The sequence below is a fragment of the Lissotriton helveticus genome, chromosome 4_1, assembly GCF_964261635.1.
Source record: "Lissotriton helveticus chromosome 4_1, aLisHel1.1, whole genome shotgun sequence".
NCBI classification, from domain to species: Eukaryota; Metazoa; Chordata; class Amphibia; order Caudata; family Salamandridae; genus Lissotriton; species Lissotriton helveticus.
Genome location: NC_136063.1, coordinates 2,043,437,218 through 2,043,462,277, shown reverse-complemented (window position 1 = coordinate 2,043,462,277; position 25,060 = coordinate 2,043,437,218). Strand labels below are relative to the sequence as shown.

Here is a 25,060-nt window from a genome sequence, read left to right as displayed (position 1 = left end):
TGACCAATGCAAAGTAGTTCTCGACCCCTGACGACCTGCATTTATTTCAGAGGCGTTCTCGACCACTTGCAGAGATATTCATAAAGGCAACCCGTTACGATAAAGAGCTCATGGTGGTGTTTCCAAGAGCCTTTCCACATAGTGACGTGCAGAACTGGTCAGATAATTCTAACTTGAAGAATGAATTTAGAGGACATTTTACATATTTTAAATAGTTTTCAGGTTACACTTTTATTTACAAGTTGAGAAAATGTACAATTTCTTACATGGGTTACTTGTACAAAGTTATACTTTTCAAATGTTCATACCGATATTGTGCACAACAGCAGACACTGCAACACCAGACAATACATATAAATAGGTATCATCCCACACTGCAACTGAAGGTATTGCATCCAAAAGAACAAATCAAACCCGAAGAAAAGCATTTTGAATCTTGGAATGCTTGGAAAACTAAACATGCCGAAGGTGCACACAGATGTGACATTCATAAAACTAGGAAGAGCAAGAAATGTGCATAGGTCTTATCAACCCCACAGCCTCGACCCATTATCGGACTTTTGTTACTGCATTTTTTCAAACTTCAACCACTGTAACGTATTCATGGTGAAACCACTAATGTACAGGATTAACGGCAAAGAGGCCTTTTCAACCTTTCTTTAAAAAAACAAAAAAACAAACTTGTGCATGGTTGCACTCACCTCATTCCATAAATGATGTGCAATGTTCGCCTGAAATCACCCTAACCCTGGAGACTGGTCTGATTTTTCACCTAATAAAAAGGCTTCAACTCCTCCCCTAAAGTAACTGTATACTATTTTGAACCATAAATACAGTAAGAACACATCGTGGCCATGAGTGCAGAGCTGAAGCAGCAATAACTCAGAACAGACATTATTACATGAAATAATCATAAACAGCTGTGACTGTAAAGAAATCAAAGGAGATTGGATAGACTTGTAAGGACAGGCACATACATAAAAACAAGAAGTGCATTCTTGATGAATGCAAAGTACATTAGGGACTAAAATCAATCACAGAATTAACTATTTAGGGCAGATCGATGCTTTCGTAATGTCAGTTAAAATGGGCATGTATATATCAACATATTTCTATACAAAACCCTCTCATAAAGCTACATATATAAGCACCACTGTGTATAACACAATTAAAATTAAAAGCTTATAATGCAAATTACTGAAAAGCAAAATACTGCCCCAAAACAAAAGATGAAGGACAACAGAAAACAGATATAGCATCAAGTAATTATTTTGCAAGTAACCCAGGTAAAGTACATTCGACTTCATGTGGATGCTTTCTGATGTCCGAGGAAAAGAAGCTTCAGCAGGGAAATGGTGACAGCACAACAGCCATTTTGTTCAACAAAGTAAATGCAATGATGCAAGGAGAAGAGGATTATGACTCAAACACTTCATATATATTTTCCTCATGACCAGAGTGTTCATGTTCATATCCATCATCCTGGGTCAACAATCACGCCAACTCTGTTCCACTATCGCAGAAACTCGTTTTTCATATTCCCTCTTGTTTTCCTGGTATAGCTGGGCTGCTTGGCTATTTGCTGGACTGTTGGGGTTTGGCTCATCCAGTAATGACTATTTTGGGAAAAATAGCAAACTACAATTAATATCCAGAATAAAATTCAAAACAGTAGCTACATCAGTAAAAATATACCAAAGGTAAATGGGTGCATGTACAAAATACCACAAGTGTTTAAGGACTAAAAAAAATATGAATGGTATTTAGTTTAAACCCACTGAGACAGCAACACAGGGTTGTGAACCAGAATGGGACAAAAATCTAGCCTCATGAGAGCCCGGAGGACACAAATATGTCATAAGCATATAATTGATGCCCCATGGTGGCCTCGTTAATATAAAACAAGCATGGTTTAACATACCATCGCTGCACCACCACTGAGGAAGAACCACTGGGTAACATAATAGAACCCATAACCACGCACTGCCCTTTAGCCTTCAATCTCTGCAGTAAAAACAGGTCTAGACAGTTCGAGACCCTCGTCAGTTCCTGCAATCTAAGCACCACTTTGTAGAAATCAGCTGAGGGTTGCAGACATCTAGCACGATAAGCTCAAAAATATAGCTTCTAATTTCTGGAGCACCCTGTCCTCTAAAGATGTCGAGGACCATGGGTATTCTGATGAAGATATGAGAACAACTTCGGTATGCGTTTTAGGAAGCAGTCTTCAGGGCAACCAACACTTTAAAAAGAAAGATCTTAAAAGGCCTTTCCATCAACCCCACCCCTCATATCCCAATCCATATTAAAAATCATACACCAGAGATGTAGACAGCAGTCGAAGTAGCCACAAAAAGGAAATGTTCAGGACGACTGATGCAAGAGAGAATTCCTTCTCTATTTTTAAATTATTGCATCTTTGGTATCTTTAAAGTAAAATTCTAGTGCGGACACAAATGGAGAAATTTTTTGGGATAGTGACACCCCTTTAACCACCATTACATCACATTTTCGAGTGCTACAGAACACAAATACCGTGACTGAGAAAATGTTTAGTGGAAAAGGTACAGAAAGAATGAATAGTAACATTTACACAGAGCACCAATACGCACGTGCCTTTAGGCAATGCAGATGTAATACCACAAAAAAGGAATGAGGAAAAGCGGAGGAGGATTAGCGTCTGGAGTTGACAGAACAGGAGATCGGCAAAAGAAGAAACATTATTGTGAAAACAAAATGTTTCTGAGACTATTTTTCTAACTTGCTAGTTAGGTGATCTTTCCGAAGTTATTCAAAATTCCGGTTATGAGTTCCACTTTCTCAATTGGAAGACTGAACTCTTTTACCTCTACAGTTGAATAAAAGAAAAGGTGCATGTCTGAGTATAGTTCTATTGGTGGCTCTGCACTCCCTCACAGGCTAAAAGAAATCAATATTTTATACATCAAATTAGGGTGCCATTAGTTTGTCGGTACATTTGTGTGGTAATACAAGAGCTTTAAGGCAAAATAAGCTTCTACCTTTAACTAATATACATTTCTTCTCACCCCCAAGATTTGGTCTCTCCTATGAAGACCAATAATTAATTTGATTTCGCTACTGTACAGAGCCTGGAGACCTGTACAAGGTCCTTGGCCATCCTTCAATGCAGGCTAATTGAGAAATTTAAGTATGGCCTCTATAACCACCAGATGCATTGATGATGTAGAAGGCAGCACACTTTAGACTCTTGTAACATATGGAAGAATGCATTTTGGAAATAAAGGTCGTTTGGGCCTTCACAGTGTTAATCAAGGAATTTGACTAGATTCTTAAACCTAGCCCTTCGTTCAACAATTTGAGTAAAGATCAACATCAACACTTGTTCATTGAAAAAAATATAGAAGATCCGAAAGCACATCAACACCAAGCCTGCTTCATCCCTTAGGAACACCCCTTTCCACAGATTCTCACAAAGGTCATTCTTCAAAAAGACCTATCTCTTGCATATCTTGTTGACGTAGTCAAGTCCCTCAAAGCATTCTTATGAATATGATGTCTTAACCTTGTCCTTCATCAAACCTCTGGTGCATCTCTCTCACCCCCCTACTATCCATAATAATGATTTGCTCAATAAAGGAATCTTCAAGAAGTTCTCAAGACACGCCAGATTCTCCCACTCCTAAAGAAACCTACATTAGACCCTAATGACCTAGCCAACTACCAGCCCATCGCTTACCTACTATTCATCAGCAAGGTCATTGAAAAAGTAGTCTTCGTTCAACTCAAGTCATTAATACTAACAATTTCCTGCACAACCAAGTCTGATTTCAAATCATGCTGCAGCACTAATGCTGCTACCTGGCACACCATAGAGTATGCCCTCCTGTCCTGACCACAGATAAAGATGACTTCTGCCACCTGATATTGCCAATCCTCTTAGTTGCCTTTAACAGTCGACCATTCAAACCTCAAATGCATCCTGGAGTTCTGAATGTCCTTCATGGGTTCTTAACCCGTTTCAACAGACACCAGTTTGTTTATAATGGCAACACCAGGTCCCAAAATACTTCTATCACCTGCAGAGGCCCCTAGGATTCCATAGTGTCCCCTGAAATCTTCAACATCTACATGGAGCTGCTTGGTGCTCTAATTGATGATTACAGCACCATGATTCACCAATACGCCATTGATACATAACTATACTTGAAAGTCTCCTCAGCTTTAGCCACCCAACACATCAAACACTGCCCGTACATCATCCAAACCGGATGCCCAGTGTCTATCTGAAGCTCAACTCAACCAACACAGAATTCCTGTTATTTGCCAAGAACTACTAACAAAAAACAGACTCAACTTGGGTCAAAGACATGAACCGTGGCAGGTTAGAACAAACTTTCACTGAATAAAAAGTGAGTTGCAATCGCACCGGACACCAGCTTCACAGATAGGGTCTCAAGAGTGAAGAGGTTGGTGGGCATGCAGGTTCATCAAACACCAGAATTTTCTCTCCTATAGGGGATATCTTATAATGAACAAAGTTGGCTATATTATTGCAATTTTTTCAGGAATGTTGTAAGCAGATTGAGTTTGTCTTTAGAGCAGTTTTAAGAAGGTATGTTCTAGAGTTGGTCTTTCTGTACTTTTCTTCGAAAAAAGCAGTCTTTGCTCTTCAAATGGCATTCTAGTAAGTACATGCATAACTTTAGTTAGCGTTATCTATGGTATTCCATTATTACTCTAGCTGGTATACCTTCTGCATTCGTTTTTTTAAGCTCTCCTGTATACCATGGGGCATGCATCTTTATTGCTCATTAACTGTGTGAGCAATAAAAATGCCTTTAAATCTTATCACGTTTGCTCCGTTTTCACAAACAGAGGCCAAAAGTTGGTTTGTTTTCCTCCTCACCTGAAAGGGCGAGTAGGACCTAAAAACAGCTTGACCTTGTTAAATTTACCTCGACTATGCGAGCGGTCGAGTGGAATTTTCAAGCCCTGTGAATGTGCTTACATACACTTCTTTTTTTCTTGGGGCAATTGCATTCAGAATCTACTTACAGGTGTCCTCGAAGAGAACCAGCTGACATCCCAATGGAATGTGTGATAAATTATGCAAAAGTTCACTCGGAGGTTCTAAAGTGGGGCTAGTGATTCTTTCTTAAGCCCCAGAAGACAATAGTTTTGTCATGGTCAGTGCTTTTGAAACACCTTGCACTGAAGGTTTGGTCAACAAGATATTATGACATGACCAGGAAAAGGGCATGATTTCCGAGGGATGTCTTTTTTCTTCCATATAACCGATCCAAACGGGTCTGGAATATTCATCTTCTCTGACCCCCCCACATTCAGTATAAAAAAAAAAAAAACATAAATTATGACAAACAGAAACACACAAACTTTTATATGGAATGCAGACGATTGACAGTCCATAGAGTAGCTAAATATTCTCTGGACTTAGGTCATTTTACAAACATGTAGTGGAATCTAACCATATGCATACCTCTTTTGGTATCTGGGAAAAATGTCATTTGTCAGGTTGCAAATGGGTAACATACATGGTATTTTTGTTTACCAATGGGCAGTACAGCAATGAATCTACTTGTTTATGACCTCGCAATGGGGCATCGAAACAGACAATACTGCAGCTCATTTTTACTGAATTGCATTTAATTTAATTGCTCAAGAAATACTATTTTAATAAAGATCTATTTGTGTTTTTCCCCCCAATATAATACACAGGGTATGTCTACAGTTGTGTGGAGTCTGAGATATGTAGCTCAAACCCCAGCTCTTGATGGCCTCAGTCAAATATTCTGATAACTTTGGGAGAAGGCCATGCATTTCCATGTTAAAATCTGCAGCACCAGTTTTTGTTTTTTTTGCAGAGTTTTATATAGCGCGAACTAGACCCGAACCGAATCAGAGCGCTTTACATATTTTTCCAGTTACGTTACATTTTTTACATTTCCAGTTACTTTAATTTTAGGCACGGGGAGATTAAGTGATTTGCCCAGAATCACAGGAGGTTTTGGCGTCGTTACCGAGACTCGACCCAGATCCCCAGGTCCGAGGTCGAGCGCCCGAGCCGTTAGGCCAACTCCTCTCCCTCCCCTCTCCTCATCCCAGTTGTAGGATGCTCTGTTTGCCCCCACACTGCCCACTTACCATTCTTTCACCGATTCTGATGCTTCATGCTGTTAAAAAAACTGACTCGCACCCACCTATGCAGTTCAGTTTCTTGTATATGTTAGATGTTTTTGTATTCCTGTTTTGATCAATTTCCATTTTAGTCAAGATAACAGATTAACAGCTGCTTTGAAACTGTGCGTATTACCTGTGTAATACACTTTCTTTAGATTGCATGTCATGTAAACTGCAGATTGTATCCATTCGCATATTACTGCACGCCTTACTGTATTTACGTATTTATCACTATCACAGTCTGATTATTTATTTTACAGGATTTGTTGAGCGCATGAATCATCCCCGAGGGGATCACTTGGCGCTTGAGCAGTCCACACAGGTCACAGTTCGATGACAATATTAAAGATTAAACAACCATGTTTTCAGAGATTTCTAAAATGAAGGTAGGTCTGAACAAGAATGTAGCTGTAGGGGTAACTGGTTCTAGTGTTTGGGGGCCAAGAAAAGGAGTGTCTCCCAAACATAGCAGTAAGACAAGGACATAACAGTAGTAGCTCACTAGATCTAATTTCGTGAGCTGGGATATATGGCTGCAGCTTATTTTTTGAGATAACTTGGATAATTCCCATGCAAAGATTTGAAAACCTAACAAAGAAGTTTAAGAAGAGCACACTTTTTTATAGGAAGCCAACGAAGGGAACGCAATAAAGTTCAGGAGACCGAGGAGTCAGGTTGCAGACAAGGCGGGCCGCCGTGTTCTGCACCACCTAGAGTCAGGAGAAAAGGCCTTAGTTCATTGCAACCATGAGCGAGTTCAGATAGTCCAGGTGGCTCACTATCAATACCTGGACCAGTGTTTTCCTGTTTGCAAAGGAACCCAATGAAAGGCTTTTCTGAGCATGCACAGCACACCAAAACATGTTCTAGATACAATTGACCTGTTCATTCATGGAAATGTTGCCATCTAAAATACCTAGATTTTTTGCCATTTGTTTTGGAGTAGGTGTTAGTCCTAATTCAGACGGCCACCAATCGGTGGAGTAGACTGTCTTACTGAAATTAAACTGAAGAAATTGGCCTTCATCCAGGAAGCGATTTTTAACTTGCAGTTCCAAAATTTGTGTTTGGTGGATTCCGAATTTGGTCATACAGTGTGACAGGTTGGGTGACATCAACATAGGGAATGGTATCAAAAAGCTGCATGATCTGATAACCTTAGTCAGACACTAATTGCAACATATACAGGACATATTGAAACCTTGGTTCAGAGGAGGATTACTAACAAATATACTGTCAATTTAGATTTTCTAGAAATTCATAAGCATATCTCCTGCCACACCTAAAGAGGATCCCTGATCGATAATCTCCTGACTGGGTATAAAATCAAAGACAACATTTGAGCTTATTCCCCTATGTACAGGAAAAGCCATGAACAGAAATAATGGGTGCCATTTTAGACAATATAAATACATACATACATATATACACACACACACATATATATTGTATATATATATATATATATATATATATATATATATATATACACATATATATACATATATACATACATACACATATATATACACATACATATTTCACAAACAAATGGTCCATAATCTGTGAGCGCTTTACTAAGCTGGTGCTCGTGTGGAGGTCAGACCATAACGCACTGGAATTGTTTCCATCAATTATTCCACTGCACTCCAGAAGCTGTAAGTTTTGAAGAAGCGTTTAATAAAGCATAGTTACCATCATCACTACCACCACCAAACATTTCGACCACGAGACGGTCTTTATCAAGGTTATGTTAGTCCCTTTTCACTTTCACCCTTTATAGCGTCAATTTGTGTGCCCAGTTAGATTGCATTCTGGGACTCGTAGTTCCAAATTAGTCACAGCTTTCTTCAATATGAGCATTACACTTTATTCCTTGTAGTTATATATTGGCACTTTTGGTTCTTCCACTTTATATAAAAAAATGCTTTTTTTGGCCCTGGGGGTCCTCGTGGGACCCCCTGAGCAGGCCTAGAGGGTCAGGGTGTTTCTACCCTACCCCCTTTTCTTGTTTTGCGTCTTTGTTTTTCTATTTTCTTGTGCCTCGGTTACCGAGGCACAAGATGGCTGCCAACACTTCCTGGTTTGGAGTGTTGACAGCCACTTAGACTAAAGCTCGTGGTCGGGAGGATCTGCGGATCCTCCGTGCCTCTAAATATCGAAACTTATTTTTTTATTTTCTCAGTAACTACTGAACGGATCTACACCATTTAAGAAAAAGAGTTCCTTCTGAGGCAAGGGCTACCTTTATGCCAAATTTGGTGTAATTCCGTTCAGCAGTTAGAGCTGTAGCCGTGTCTAAAGTTTGCTATGGGAAATGCATTTTGTAACCTTTTTAAAAAAAAAACAATTCTCAGAACTACTGAACGAATTTACACCATTTAACAAAAATAGTTCTTTCTGAACCATGGGCTACCTTTATGCCAAATTTGGTGTAGTTCCGTTCAGCAGTTCAGGCTGTAGCCGTGCCTAAAGTTTCCTATGGGAATTAACATGGAGAAAACACTTTTTGGGACCCCCCCTTTTTTCTCGGCCCCGCTTGCCGAATCATCCTGAAACTTTCAAGATAGGAGTGGACCGGAGCAGGCCATAAGTTTTCAAGATTTCACAAATATTCTTCAACCAGCGCCAAAGAAAAAACGCGTTTCCTACGGATAATAGGTCCGAACTATAACTTCCTACTGGCAATCGCCAGTAGGATATATATATATATATATATATATATATATATATATATATACACAGTCATACAGGCAGGTAAGCCATCATAATAGCACATGCACTCTTGAAACTTGCAGCCTTCCTTCATATAGGGGTGTGTGGTGCCCCCAAGCAACTGTAGGATGATCACAATGCATTTTAGCATACCACAAAAAGAAATCAAACTGAAACCAGATTAGCACAGACCCAGGACCGGCCCTCCACATTAACCCAAAGTCCCCTTTCCTGTATTTACATCCATGAACATCCAGAATACAAAGTAGGCTGTATGAAGGATTTAAAATGAAGGACTAAGAGGCCAAGAGTGGCTACAGTGTGTATAATTAACCTACTCATCAATAGGATTCATCACCATTTCTATATCTTTTGGGATAACATTGTTGAATAAGAATTTTTGGTAAAATAGTCAACATATTTATCCATTATTTAATGTCATTAAGACTTGTTTTCCACCATCTGACCTTGCTCTGCTGACCCAGTAACTCCATACACCACCACCATCTTAGTTACACTCTTAGCACATAAATCCAGCTATTATTAGCCCTTTCTGGTATCATGGGAGGGTTACATGTGAATCTATATGATAATGCTGGAGGACATCCCTCTCCTAAAACTTTCTCTAGCACTGCATATTTTATATATTCAGATACTATTTAAAAATAACGTAACTGCCCAGAAATCCCAAAGCACATGAGACACCTTCAACCAGTGTTTTTTTTTTGTAGCCAACAAAGCTTAATTTTGGGGTGCTTAAAAGTCATGAAGTGTCACTAGCAAAAATGTTAGTACCGTCTAAATATATCTAGTAACATTGAGATGAGTAAAAGGAAAAATTCCTTGGCAATTTGTCTTAAGCACATTATTAGGACAATTTTAGTATCAGTTTTGGATTCACTTCCAAAACTATTACTGGTAGCAGAACATGCACTGATCGGAGTGTTGTTGCTTTGCCCAATTCAGTCAATGGAGTGTGTTCTCGAAATGCTGCTTTGGTGGCTTTTCCTTTTTAAAGAGTGTGCTGTAACTGGGCCAGGTATTTGTACAGCAGACTAAACAGATACAGTGGTCTAACCATTTAGTCAATGCATTTTTATTTTTTATTGCATGCCATGTTCTGGCTTTTCTATTTATCATGATGTACGACTGTTCTTTCCATACAGTAGATTAGATTAAGACTACTGCAGCCTTGAGGAAATCAAACGTAGGAGATATGTTCACACAGTGGATTCGTAGATACAAGGTTCTGAATTAGTCTTATAAACAAATGGAATCGGCTCAGAGAGAAGGTATGAATGGGAATGACATCAATGTCGAAACCAATTACTCAAGGTTGTGAGAAAATCATTCCCTCATTTACTTTCTTTCTAAATCACAAAACCATTACAGGTGCAACTGTTCATTACAGGTGCAACTGTTCGTCTTGACGTGGTCAGATGTAGACAATATGTTTGTACCATTTGGGGCTCGCAAGTACCTGCATTTAGATTTCTCACTGGGAATTATGCAGAATTTTTGTGTTAGTAAAGCGGGTTCATAACTGAGCCAATTACAATTATGCACCACTGAGGCAATCAGAGATAGCAACACTTTAACATTCAGTGTCAGGAAGAAGGTTTGGTCGAGTAGTGGTCATTGTGGCCAATTCTGCTTTTGCACAAGGGTAACCTGGGTGAGTTTAGAGAGAGAGAAGTGTTGCAAGGTGAAACACAGCAGATTTCTGAGCAATCTCAGCTTACTTCTGAGTGCATGTGCTCAACTATTTCCCGTCTCACTTCCAGGTGTTACTGGTTATATACGCACTCACATCCTCTCCAGTTCTAAACATTCCTCTCGTTCTGATCTTTCCAAGCCTAACCCAACTGCTTCTTTCACTTTCACTCCCTCAACACAACTTTCTTCTGCTATTACGTGTGGCTTAAATTCTGCATATAGCCTGCACCACATCAACCATCTACTGTTTATGCCTAATGTAGTCAAATGCCACAGGCAAAATAATTACTGCTCCACCTTCAAATATCCCCAAATCGAGGCAGCTGCTGCCTGCCTTCAGTTAACAAGGTTAGCACAACCCTGCCTCTTCCACCCATAATTTTTAGTTTTTTAAAAAAAATATTTGTATTCGTTTTTCTTCTGTTTGGACAGTAAAACCATCTGGAACATAAACAGCTACGTAGGCACATCATCTTATCACCATAAACATTTCCAATTAATATAGTCACAATGATTCCTTTGTAGAACTTCGAAAAGCAAACACATCACAGTTATTCGTGGTTCTGTAGCCCTACTCAGAATCTGAACTACTATCATCACAGTCTGATGGCGGTTCACAAATGTTCCCCCTATAGTCGTTCCACGCCCCCCAAATTTTCTGCCATTTTTTGGGGCAACCCCTATTTTTAAACACCGCCCTTTCCGCTATCATGGCTGCGTCCATGTCTGCACACCATGCTGCTAGTGTGTGTTTTTCCACTCCACCCCATCTTTGCGCTATATTTCGTTTGGCTACCATCATGCCCAGTGGGACCCAACTCTGTACGGAACATGTAAGGTCGTTTAGTTGCCATATGTTTAATAGTTGGTTGATAGCTTTATTTCGATATGCAGATATCTTAAAAGCATTACATACATATTTAAAACTGCAAATTATCAATTTAAAAATACATTCGAAGATTAAAACAAGTAAAAAGTACCAATGATACATGCAAATAAGTTAGTTAAAAATGGATTAAATTGAAATAAATTTTGAGACACCACAAACTATGGGGGGGGGGGGAGTGTCAGCTAATAAGATGCGTAACGCCACCAAACGCTGGTGTGTCCCTAATAGTCTAAATAGAGGTTTGAGCCAACACCTCCTTGGTCGGGAATAATCAGGGCATTCAGAAAGGATATGTGTCACCGTCTCGGGCCTTGTAGAACAGAGGGCACAAAATGGCGATAGCTGCACAGGCATTTTCCATCTGGAAAGGAGAACCCCTATCGGAAGAGTGCCCACTCTGAACTTAAAGTAAAGAGCCCTATCAACTGGCATGGTGATCAAGTCCAGATAGGGTTCATAGGCCACCATGTCCTTGATTCTTAGAAAGGCTGCGGTGGAGTTGCAGTGACGGGGGTTTGCGATAAGTTGCGAGGAGACCCATTCCCAGTATAGTTTTTTCAGGGTAGCTTTGGGTGGGGCAGATTTTGCAGCCCAAGAAGCCCCCAAACCCAATTCCCCCAGGAGGTTTTTAATATCCCTTAACCACTTAATCTTGTGCCAGCCCCCCATTCCCATCACCTCGGACAGCCCGTCGGCATAGGATTTCAGTTCTGGAACCCTCCACAAGCGGGCCCATAAAAGCAGCGGCCGAAGGCGAGCCTGGTCCCTGATTGTTTTACAGCCCACGTCCAAGAGCACCGGAACTGTTGAGGTGCTCAAGGGGAGAGCCAATAGGTCTTTCAGAAATTTGCTCTCCGACTTAGATAGAGCCTCCAAGTTGCAGAGACCCCATAGCTCCGCCCCGTATAACGATGCAGTGACTCCTCTTGCTTTGTAGATGTCAATTAGTGGTGCCACAGACTGTTTGGATGAAGCGCGATACTCCCTTAACAGCGCACCCCCCACCCTTTTGTGGCTAAGGACCATCTTATTGATATGGGGTGACCAGCTCATAGCATCGCTCATACGTATTCCCAAGTAGTCGAACTCAGAGACTTTCTCGAGAGGGACAGAGTTCAAGACTGGAGCACGACCTGGGTTCCGTGGTGAGTGCATGATCAGATATTTTGTCTTTTCCACATTAATCACCAAGCCCCTTGCCGAACAAAAGTCCTGGAATCGATTCAAAAGCCTCTGGAGACCCTGGGGAGTCTTGGCAATGAGAAGGGTGTCGTCCGCAAAGAGCAGGGTAGGGATTCGTACGCCCCCCCCAGGGAGGGTGCATCTGCTGGTTCTTGAAGCAGGTGCTCTACCACACCATTAACGTACAAGGAGAATAGTGTGGGAGCTAGCACACATCCCTGTCGGACGCCCCTGCAGACCGGGATCCTGTCAGTCTTTTCCCCATTCTGGCCCCAACGCACCTGGGCGTAATTATCTGTGTGGAGTTTGATCAGGAGCGACAGGATGTAGGGGGGCAACCCAAGACCATGCAGGACCCTCCAGAGTTCTTTCCTTGGAACCAGGTCAAAGGCAGTCTTCAGGTCAATAAAGGCCAAATAAAGACTGCCTTTGCCCAGCACCACCACCTTCCAATGCAATAGCATCAGTCTGAAGACCTGTTCAATGGTCCCCGTGCCTGAGCGGAATCCCACCTGAAAATCAGACAAGATATGGTTTTCGTCCACCCAATGAAGAATCCTCCCCAGAATCACCTTCCCCGCCACCTTTTGTGTCGAGTCAATCAGGCTTATCGGCCTATAGTTCCCAGGGTTGTCCCGACATCCCTTTTTAAATATGGGGACAACCTCTGCCCCTTTCCAAGATTCAGGGACAGGTCCTCCCTCCAAGATGGCATTCAGAAGGGCGGTTACCACTTTACCCCATTCAGTCGGGTAGGCTCGAAGTAGGTTCCCTGGGAGCCCATCAGGGCCAGCTGCCTTCAGGGGTACCAGGGACCCGATTACATTCGCAACCTCCCGTTAAGTAAAGGGGTCGAGAACACTATCCTCTGCCAAGAGGGCAAGGGAGAATGGCTCGTTGAGGGACCCTTCAACCGATGAGTATAAGGACCTGAAGTGGTTAAATCAGATCTGGGCCGGGATAGTACAAGTCCTCAACGTGCCATCAGGTCTGTTCCTGGATCCCACCAGATTCCAAAAGCCCCTGGCATCCTTTCCTTGACTAGCATGCAAAAGGTCCGCCCAGAACTTTTCCTCCCACTCCTTTTTCGCTATTCTTAAGGTTTGGGTGTAAATCTTTCTAGCCAAACTGGTCCTAGTTTGGGACTTTGATTTGACTGCTTCCACCAGTGCTTTTTTACTTGCCCCACATTTATGTGTATACCATCCCTCTCTTTTCAATAGGCGGGCCCGAGTATTAGCCCCAGTATGTCTAGTTGGGGCAATAAACAAATTGCTTATAGCCGTGGTCAAGTCACAAAAGGTCCCAAACACCTCCTCAGGCCCACCCTCATGAAAGTCCAATTTACATTGGGCTGTGGCGAGAAGAAGTGTTATAGCTGCAACCTTCTCCGCGGATAGGGTGAGCTTTGCCCACTTCAGCCGCCTGCCACAGTTAGAGACAGATGGTTCCCCGAATTTGACGGTGGTACGTGGCCAGTGGCCCCTTTTGCCCTCCGACCACCAGGGAGTCAAGGCGAGAGAGAGGAGGTTGTGGTCGCTCTCAACCGACGTGATAATTTCCATGTCCCTCACCGAGCTCCAAAGGCACACGTCAAGTAAGATATAGTCAATTCTTGACGTGTGGTTGGGCCGGTTATAAGTGTGGGCTCCCGCCTTATCAGACCTTGACCTCCCATTGAGGGCCCTCAGATCGAATTCCATACTAAGAGTGTTAATCTGGAGTGCCACTTCAGTCCACCTCTTGATCGGGGTTAGCTCTAAGTCCGGGATCCCCCTCCTTTGGTCCTCCTCCTCCAAATCCATGGTATCGTCCGAGCCCAAGGGCTCGAACGTACAGTTTAGGTAGCCCGCAACCAGGGTACATGATTTATATGGAGAGGACCTTAGCAGACCCTCCAGGAGAGCAATAGTGGGCGACTGTCTACCTCCCTTTGTGCGCCGGGCATAGATGTTGTAAATGTTCAAGATGGCACGACCCCGGGCGTCTTTTAGGATAATATTAAGGAGATCAGGGCAGTTGGTCTGGTGCTCCTCGACTCTACAGTTTAAAGAAGTTGCCACCCAAATTAGGAGGCCACCCGAGGACCGTCCCCTCCCAGATGCCGGGTAGACAGCAGAGATAGAGTAGGAAGAATATCCCACCTTATGAGTGGGCTCCCTGCTCCATGTCTCCTGAAAGATGCAGATTGAGTACTCTTCCACAAGGGCATTCCAGTGCGGCAGTGCCAGCTTCCAGTCGATTCCAGCCACGTTCCAGCTGAAAATCCTAAGAACTGGATCCGTTACAGCTGGGACGCGGCTGGGCACGACATCACAGCGGACATCTGCCCTGACCGGAACTAGAGGTCCACTGCCCTCTCCATTGTTACCCTGCTCCCCACCAGATTCCCGGATGAGAGATGGGGCTCTATGGTTTATTGTTGGGGTGGATGAACTAGTCAACAATACAGTAGGAGAGGCGACCCCACCCACTTTATAATCCCCCAAGGCCGCTTTATAATCCCCCAAGGCCGCCCCACAGGCAACATCAAGTCAGTAACCCGAAGAGCCCCACTTCCAACCTGGCCAGGCTGCCTGTGGGTGGAACTGTGGTGCAGCCGGAGACTCTGGGCGACCACTGTAACTGTGTTGTATCTCAGGATAGGGTGAGCCAAAGTAATTCGTAACAGGCCGCGGGTAGAAATAAGTTAAATCCACCACATCGATGCCTAGACCGACTGCTACGTGGTTGTGGTTACAGATTGTGTGTGCAACTCTACTGTCTTGAAAGTTGACTACCACACAATCTACTTCCAGGCGTTTCTTGCCATGTCCTACCCAGCCCATCCTACGTACTCCAAGAATCAGCCCCTCCAAACCCGGTTTATTAGATTTCAACCAGTGCAGAGTTTTATTCTTTAAAGCCTGGTGGGTTTCGAGCTGAGCATCCTTCAGAGGGGGGACATTAATGAGAACAGCAACATATGGGTGGCACTCTGGGGGGAGATGCACAGGTGGGCTCCTTGGGGTCGCTTTCGGTGGTGTGACAGTTGAAGAGCCAACTCCCAGATGGCTCGCAGCGGGTTTAGCCTGGGGAGCAAGGCCAACTCCCCTGCCGTTGACCGCTACCTGGACCAAATGTTTGGACTTAGCCGAAACCCATCAGCTGGCATCTTAAGATGGCCGGATTTCGTAGTTGAAGCTGTAGATGTTTCAAGGGAGCTTGAATGGACCTGGACAGTAATGGGTAATAGTCCCAGGATTAGCCCCGGTAGGGGTTGTGAGGAGCAATTATTGGGTCCTTACAGACTGCAGTAATAGGTGCAGACGTTATCGAGGGTGGAGCCTGCACTACATCACCAGATACCCGCTTGCCCATGTTCCCGCCCGTGCTGTCCTCCCTAGCTCTTGACTGGAGTTTAATTAGGGTTTTCAAGGAGAAAAAGTTGTCCAGTGTAGTTTGCTCAAACCTGTCTAACCTTTCCCCCAAACCCTTAACTTGGTCGAAGAGCGGGACTAGTAAGGATTTGAACAGGTCCTCGAATTGTTTGAAAGACGCTGGGTCATGCAGTATTACCTGCGCAGCCTCTGGTGTAGTGCCTAGGGAAACACGCCCTTCTCCCATCTCGGGGTTCACCGAGGCTGAACCATTGCCTGCTTCCTTGAGCGCTTGTGCAGTGCGGTGAAAACACCCTTCCGCAAACTCTCAGCCCTTTTCCTTTTCCTTTTTATGCAAACTGAAGGGTCATGGACCAAAGACGGCAAAGTCGGAGCCTGTGTAGGACCTGGGTGTAACAATGGCAAATCCTGGTCGGTGGAGAGGCGCGGAGAGTCTAGGGTGCGTGGGCCCAAGGCCGCAGGACTGCCAGTATGGGATGGCGATTGAGCGACCAAGCTCTCCAACCTATCAATGCTTGCTCCAATAGCGGCCACTCGTGGCTGTTCGACCAAGCCCGAAGGGAGAGGGGGAATAGCGTGGGTAAGGGTGGGCGACTGGGCCAGCGCCATTGCCCCAAGCGAGGAGCGTCTGGCCGGTAGGAGTTCCTGTGAAAGGCGTCGCTCCGTCATCACTATCTCTTTCTCTATTACAGCAGCTACTCTGGTGATGAATTTGTCCATTGTGCCTATTGTCGTGCTCCCAGGACCCCCCCCCCCCCCACCTCCTCCCCTAAGTATTTTCCCCGACCGAGTAGACATCGGGGTAGCTAGACCCTCAGCCAGTGTTCGATCACCTGCAGTACCTGAGGTATCCGATGACAGGGGGGTGGCCCAGCCCAGCCTCTGACAGCCCCTGACTGCCACAGACTGCCCGCCCTTTGCCCGGGCTTCGCTCGGCGTCCCGCTAGCGTCCCGCTACGTGGATCCGCTCCTAGGTAAAGGGGCGTTCTGGGCGGGGGCGTATTGTCCAGGGGGCGCGGCGGCAATTTCCGGCGCTGCACAGTGCTCCTGGTCTGTGTAGTCCCTGGCGCTTGCTCTGCCTCCCAGTAGGTCCTCGCTGCTCCCAATGGCCGGAGGGAAAGAAGACCCGAGCAGCCCCTCGCTATCCACGTGAAGCGGCACCCGCGGAGCGGGTGCGGCGAGAGGGGAAGTAGAGTGGGATAGCGGTACCCCCTCAGGAGAGGGGATAAAGGGTCGGGTCGGTCGATTCCCACGAGGCCTGCGCTGAAAGAGCCACAGGTACACTCTGATTTGGTGTCCCCATATGTTTAATAAGCAACGCCGGGCTCAGGTAGTAACGAGACCCCCTCTGATTACGACATGGATCTTAAGATTTGCGTCCAATAATCGGCTATTTTGGGTCATTCCCATACGTGTGAAAAAAGGTCCCTTCTTCCCTGCAGCCTCTCAGACAGTAGGCGTGATCTGCCCTTCCTATTTTATGTAGTGTGTGTCTGGTTTAGTAGGAGCAGTGCAGGATGCGTAGCTGTACTAATCGGGAGACGGGAGGGAATGCCCACCTCTTCTGGGGATGCCAGCGCCTCCTGCCAGTCAGAATCCTCAATCTCACCAATATCATGAGACCATTTCTCCCGCAGGGTACCTGTCGGGTCAGGTAGATTATTCACCATCTTACGGTAGGTTAGGGAGGTCGCTTTCCTTGGCATGTAATCAGTTAGCAATCTGTCCTCTAGAGGGGACGCCTCTGGGACTTCTGAGTCTGGTGGGAGCGTCGTCATGAGGGCATGTCGTATCTGTGTGTATCTAAACATTTCAGAGGGGGCTAGGTCGTATTGTTGTTGTAGAGTATCAAATGAGAGCACTTCCTTTTTGCCACATATCTCCAATCGTTGAAACCCCTATATTGTCCCAGCGATCAAACCCTTTGCTGTGTCCGAGTTTCCCCAACCGTTTAATGTCCCATAGTGGTGTAAGCTGAGTCAGTACCCCTTGCCACCCAAGCTTCGTCTGGCCCGTATGCCAAAGTCCCAGTGTATGTAATCTTAGTGGTCCAAACTTTGTCAAAGATACATTTTTTTCGTAGAGTGGAGCCAGCATTCCCGTCGTGCCCAGCTGTTCTCGGTCTGCCTTCAGCGTCGGCTCGGATTGTGGGAGATGTATCCAGTGATTAATTACTTTAAGCTGTGCTGCCCAATAGTACAGTTGTATATCTGGGAGTGCTATCCCACCATCATACCACCGCGCACCAGCTTAGCTTGTGCTATACGCGCCGGCTTGTTGCCCCACAGCAGATTATAGACCTGTGCCGCAGTGGCTTTGAAATAAGAGGGATGCACTGGGTAGGGAGTGTTTTCCAAAATGTATAAATTCGTGGCAAGGCCATCATTTTAAAAAGCGCTGCTTTTCCTAGCACGGTCAGTGGCAGCGTCTCCCAATTCCACCCATCATTTTTGACATTGAAAAAATGACCCCACTCCCAATCAAGTATGTCAAGGCCTCAACATCCTAAATGCGTTCCTCAATCCCCTTCTAGCCTCTTGTCTCGCTTTACAACCCATATGTGTCCTCATAATTTTATCAATGCCAGATTTGAATTAAAAAAAAATAATGAAAAATCTTTCACACGTTCTAGCTTCACTTAGGTCATAGCCCTGATTTGCTCTTCATTACTTAAACCTGGCTCATGGACAGGCAACCTCAATCTTTCATGGGGATATCAATCATCCTCAAAAACCATTGTAACTGGAGGGCCAGATGCCTCACCATAGCCCACATATCTGCCCATTTAATCTGGGTAGCTTACTTACCTTTAAATAAAATACTTCTCCAGGGATGAGATACTTTCGAGATTGATAACCTACAGAAGAAATCCCATCTGCCAAAATGGACCCCCCCCTCCCCCCCCAAATGTTTTGTTCTTTTAAAATGAAAATAAATTACAAAAAGGAGAAGTGACCAGAAGTCTTTTCCTTCAAGACGTTTTAACGGGGTACATGGTTTATTTCTACTTGAATGAGACTTGGATGCCACTCTTCTACTTTGGATAATTTGTATTACTTTACTTGTAGTGCATGGTCACAATAGGAAACATGGCGCTAGAATCCTAAGGACAACCATCCTACCACTAAGGATCAAACAAAAGCATGCAAACAAAACACACACGGGGGAAGACATGACAGAAATTAGCAGAAAAATGAAAGTGTCAAAGCTTTACAAAAGACATCATATACTGATATTACAAACCGATGAAAGTAAAGAGTTCCAAAGTAAGGGTCTCAGTAGGATCTTCAAACACAATGTGCCTTCTTGAACTGAAATATCTTCAGAAGAGAGCGGGACCCATCTCTCAGGAAGTGGGACCAAACATGTGGGACAATCCGATCTGAAAGACACCTTGGGCCAGTCTGAAAGGGTGCGTGTTGCATGTGTAACTGTACTGTGAGATGTATCTTGTGCGTGATCTGCAACCAGTCTAGTTACCAACAGTTTTCCGAGATATAGGTATAGTTTATGGAACCGTGACCAAGCATAGGACCGCATTTTGAATGTGCTGTAATTTCCTTTTGTTGTATTTCAATGAGCCCAAGATATATATATCTACCCTCTCTGGACTAGATTCTAAAGTAGTAGCTCAATCGCAAGGGTGCAGGGCTAACTGGATTTGAAGAACCCTCAAACTGCCAATGAGCGCTTGACTGCATGAGTACATTAACGGTACAAAAATGCCAATACTGATAAAGAACAATTCTGTATTAATGAATAGCCATCCTCAACACGAAGGAAAATTCATGAGCGGGTATTTGCTAATTAATGACTGCATGAGTGGCCTCATGTCCGGCCTCATGTCCGATTCTAAAAATAATGTGCACAGAAACTATGAAACAACTGCCAGCTCGATTAATGTCCGGGTAAGGAATACTGTGGAAATATTTGCTGTAGACGGCTCAGCCTTTGATGAATGGGCCCTCAACGGGTTTGTTCAGTCACTGGCAGCAAAACTTCATAATTCACCAAATCACCTAGGCACAGTTTGAAGAAGAAAGCAATCAAGGAGACTGTTCTATACTAGTCATTCTTTTCTAATCAGTTTAACATTTTCCCATCTACATATGTATAAGCTCGTTCTGCTGGTTTGTAGTGGTTTGAAATATAGCTTGCTGATTAGGGATTGATTGACAAGAATATTGGATACCACTTTCTGGAAAAAAGAAGGGCGTATCCTCAGCACCGCCAAGTCTCTAAGAAGAAATGTAAAGACCTATCAACTTAAAAAAAGATTGTATATCGCCTTTCTTCCATATGTACCTGCAATCAAGAAAGCCACTTTCCTAGATTACAACTGTGGAGGACCTATAAGCTAGTGTGCACGCATATAAGGCAATTTAGCCTGATTGTGGGACTGCAGTGCATCACATTGTTATATGTTAAGAACATATAAACCCAGTTTCGGCTGTTTGAAACTAATACAATTGCACTAAAGAAAATCTAAATTAAGTGAGACTATACAACAATTAAAAACGAAAAAATATTAAGTTAATGCCCAGAAAAAAATAATTAGGTCACATTTGTACATCTATAAACTACAAAGTTCTGTCGGGTAACACAATTCTTTGAGAGAGAATTGTGGAAGATGCTGAACTTTTAACATCAGTAATTAACACACACACATATATATATATATATATATATATATATATATATATATATATATATATATATATATATATATATATATTGTTTAATCATTGCCTATCAACACGACAAAGACTTCTGATTTGATATATTCACAGGCATATATCAAATACTTCATCTAGCAAATACATTTTTGCTAGATGCCCATAGTACTTTCAAAAACATACAATAAACCAAAGAAATGTGATACATGGTGAACATGAAAGAATCACAATATACACATGTACAAAACACAAACAGAGGAAAGCATAAAGTATCTTATATCGAACAATCAAGGTTCAGACTATCCTTTATATTTGTTTTTCTTTCTTAGTATAGCCGACGCAGGCCATTACACAATGCAGTCAACCTTTCGACGCTACGGTTATGTGTTAACGATTACGCATCAGAGCAGGTCTTCCTCAGGACAAAAAAGATTGGGGTGAACAACCTTCGAAAGACTGAATTCAAGTGGATAACCAAACTTATCAAAGTCACAATCCTACCAAAGAATCACCACGTATCAAACCACAATATATGCACAGTATTATCAAGGGTTCACTTGAGACTGATGAAGAATAACATCCATAGATAATTCTTTTCAGTGGTTCCCTTTTAAAATATTTCTTTTTCAGTAGATTCCGAGTGCAGCTCAAAGCTTGCCTCTGCTAATCTGTTATGGACACAGAGCAACCCCGTTATATTTAACATTTGTACATCGGTTTAAAAGGAGTCTCCCCATTGGTTTGACAGAACTATATTTAACTCCAGATGTGGAGGGTGCAATTAGTAAGGTGAAAATTGTGTCAGCGCTTCATCGAAGTTGTGAATAAAGGGAAATGAAAAAAAATACATTCAAGTGAGATTTTCTGTAAGCTCCGATAGATGGAAGATGAAAAGATCCAAGGAAGAAGCTAGAATTGGTTAGGTAAATAGGGAAATAAACCTTCTTGATAGGTTAAGGAGATGTCCTCAGTGACTGCATAAAATACAAAATCTTTTTAACTTTAAGGCATAACAGAATCTGGAATATGGCTATCTAGCCAATGGTAGGATTTGTATGCAGTTATCAAGCAGATTCAAATACCATAAAGACCCCTGTAGATATTTATCAAAGTAAGGAAGGTCAGATTGTAAAGAAGCATTCAAATTCTAATTTTAGCTTGAAGAGAGATGCTACGGACAGCAGTAAAAGATGTGGGTACAACATTTGCATTGTCCATTTAGGAGCTATGAAGGTAATCGTAGGGTCAGGACTCCTGAATTTCATCAAGCAGAGCAATCATAAAGCGATGTCTTGTCTCACTTTACTGACGGGGCATTCCCTAGTGCGGAGTTTGAATGCCTCAGCTTGCGCAGACAACATGTATTGTGTTCCTGTGTGGAAAACAGTTCTACTAATGCTTTTTCCTCAGGTTTTGATAGGCGTTTGCACTACATCCAAAAGCAGGTTGAGTTCTACTGTGAATAGCCTGCGTAATGAATCTGCTCATGGACTCATGGTACATTTTACACAGCTAATTTAATCTCAGAATGAACTGCCAACACCAAAGCTACTGTACTTCTCTGATCAACGTTTCGAATCTATGTTGTCTCTGCTTCCAGACATAAAATATATTGGGTATGTTGTCCGTCTGTAGAATAGACTTCTACAATAGAAATGCCTAGAGCTAATCCTATTACTTTCAATTTCAATAAACAGGAAAGGCCCGTTATATCTGCAACAAAAAATCAAAACTTACACCCCAGGCTTCTGCCAAAGATCTGGTGACAAAGCCTTATGTGTTCCTCGCATTCGTCCGACGCGTAGTGGAGGAAAGGCTTTTTCCTATCTTGCTCCCTACTACTGGAACAAGCTCCCACTCCATTTTCGCACATGCCCGAACTACTGCAAATTTAGGAAACTTCTCAAATCCCACCTAATCTAATCTCCTCTCTTCCTCTTAGATCCCTGTGTCCGCAGAGCGCCGAGATGCCCCCAGGTGAGTTGTGCAATATATTAAATACAAATAACATAACATAAAAATGCTGTGTGGTTGAGAGCCTGCTGGACGAGGGGAGGAACACTGGAGGAGAAAATATAAATGTCTTTCCCACACCTTAAGAGCAGCATTAGTCCCTATTATTTCCTGGCAAACCAGAGAGTCTGGGAAATCTCTGCATTGCATTGTGCATCTTCATCCATAAAAAAAAAAGAAAAAAAAAAAAAAAGAGTGCAAGTGGCGTCCGTAGAAATTCAGATCTTTCCCAAACTCCCTGAAACCTGGATCACCCCTGCCTGCACGTTTTTGTGCAATCATAGATGAAAAGAAGGAATGAGAAGCATGATGCCACACGATCTAAAAGAGAAGCACCATGCCCCATTGACAATCTCCTACGAGAAACTCCCAAAATAATCTTCTGATAAACAAGGCATGCTTTTGAAGACACTTATTTCTAACAACGCCTTCAGAAGTAAGTCTGTTAAAGTGGGATAGGCATGGAAGTCTTAGTATCTGATAAACTGCTACCACTGGAAAGCATTGGATGACCACAATTGGTGCTTGTCAAAGGGCAAGGAATTTAGAACTAGAGGGGGTGCAACCCGCTTTGTAGTAAAGAAAACACCTCCATGCCCAAGACGTTTTTATGAAAACGTTACACTGAAGACCTGAAGCTACCATGAAACTTCCATGGTTAATAATTTTGGCAATTGACCACATGGCAACCACTTAAGATTTTCCTCTTCCAATGCATTTATGACCACAAGAGCTAATAAGGAACTTTATTTGTCCAAAGTTTTCTTGTTCATAAGGATGTAAATTGTGTACATTCCATTCCCACAAACGTTCGTGGGACCCTATTACTCCATGCGATAGCAGAAACTGCACGTTCTGTTCTAGAAGTAAATGATGAAAGTGCAGGCAAAGCAGTGGCTGGGAGAAATAGGGTCCTTTGGGGTGTGTGGAATTTGAGTCAGCTGTTCAGGTATGCTGGTCTGGTGTCGTGAAGGGCCTTGTGAGCGTGGGTTAGCATCTTTAAGGTGACTCTAGCTTCGATGGGGAGCCAGTTGAGTGTGTGCAGGTGCTGGGAGAAGTGGCAGTGACTTGGCAGGTTGAGGACCAGTCTTGCGGCGGCGTTTTGGATTTTCTGTAGCTTGTGGGTGAGGTTATTGTCTATTCCGGCATAGAGTTCGATGTCGTAGTAGAGCCTGCTGGTGACCAGGGCGTGAGTGACGGTGTTTTTGTTCGAGGCTGATCCATTTGAAGGTCTTACGTAGGAGGCGGAGGTTGTGGAAGCAGGAGGACGAGATGGAGTTGATCTGGCATTCCATTTTGAGCTCTGAGTCCAGGATGATTCAGAGGTTGCGAGCATGGTCCGTGGGGGTGGGCACGCTTGCGAGGGCGGGGGGCCACCAGGTGTCGTTTCAGGCGTCTGAGTTTGGGCCCATGATGAGTACTTACATTTTGTTGGTGTTTAGTTGTAGGCAGCTGTTTTTCATCCATTTAGCAGCGACTTCCATGCCTTCTCGAAAGTTGTGTCTGGCAGTGTTGGGTTCGTTGGATAGGGAGAGGATGAGTTGGGTCTCGTCTGCGTATGACACAACATTGAGTCCGTAGGTTCGGACAATGGGGGCGAGCTTAGGGCTGAGGGAGGACCCCTGGGGGACTCTGCAGGTGGTAGGTGTAGGGTCCGAGAGGAAAAGAGGGAGGGGGATGGGGGTACACAGAGTCTGACCCGCTGCATTCTGCCGGAGAGGAAGGAGCGGATCCAGTCGAGGGCCTTGTCTTGGATCCCTGCCTCGTGGTGTCTGTGTATTAGGGTGCGGTGAGAGACTGTTGAACGCTGCTGAGAGGTCGAGGAGAATGAGGGCGGCTGTTTCTCCTTTGTCCCGTAAGGTACAGATGTCGTCTGTTGCGGGGAGGAGGGCGGTTTCCATACTGTGTTTTTTCTGAAGCCGGGTGGTTTTCGTACTGTGGTTTTTTCTGAAGCCGGATTGAGAGGTGTCGAGGATGTCGTGCCCTTCGATGAATGTGGCGAGTTGGCTGTTGATGGCTTTCTCAATGACTTTTGCTGGGAACGGGAGCAGGGAGATAGGTCTGTAGTTTTTGAGGTCGTGGGGTCCACCGAGGGTTTCTTCAGGAGAGGGTTGATCTCAGCATGTTTCCAGTTGTCAGGGAGTGAAGCGGTTACCAGGGAGCGGTTGATAGTGTGGCAGAGCATGGGTGTGATGGGGTCGGTCGCTCTGTTGAGAATGTGATGGGGGCCCCGGAGTGGATTGACTTCATTGTCTTCAGAGTGTCTTCGGTGGTGAGGGCTGTCCAGTTGTCGATCGCTGGCTTCAGGG

The 25,060-nt window shown here is 43.8% G+C and overlaps 1 protein-coding gene across 1 annotated transcript in view; it reads right to left on the bottom strand.

Moving 5' to 3' along the window:
- Positions 1-203: 203 nt before the first annotated feature.
- The window catches only part of UBE2A (ubiquitin conjugating enzyme E2 A), a 172,656-nt gene continuing 147,799 nt past the window's right edge, over positions 204-25,060 (bottom strand). The window contains exon 6 of the mRNA XM_078688697.1: positions 204-1,616. Within this exon, the coding sequence (XP_078544823.1) occupies positions 1,488-1,616 (129 nt within the window). The 3' untranslated portion in view covers positions 204-1,487. The remainder of the gene's footprint in view (positions 1,617-25,060) is intronic.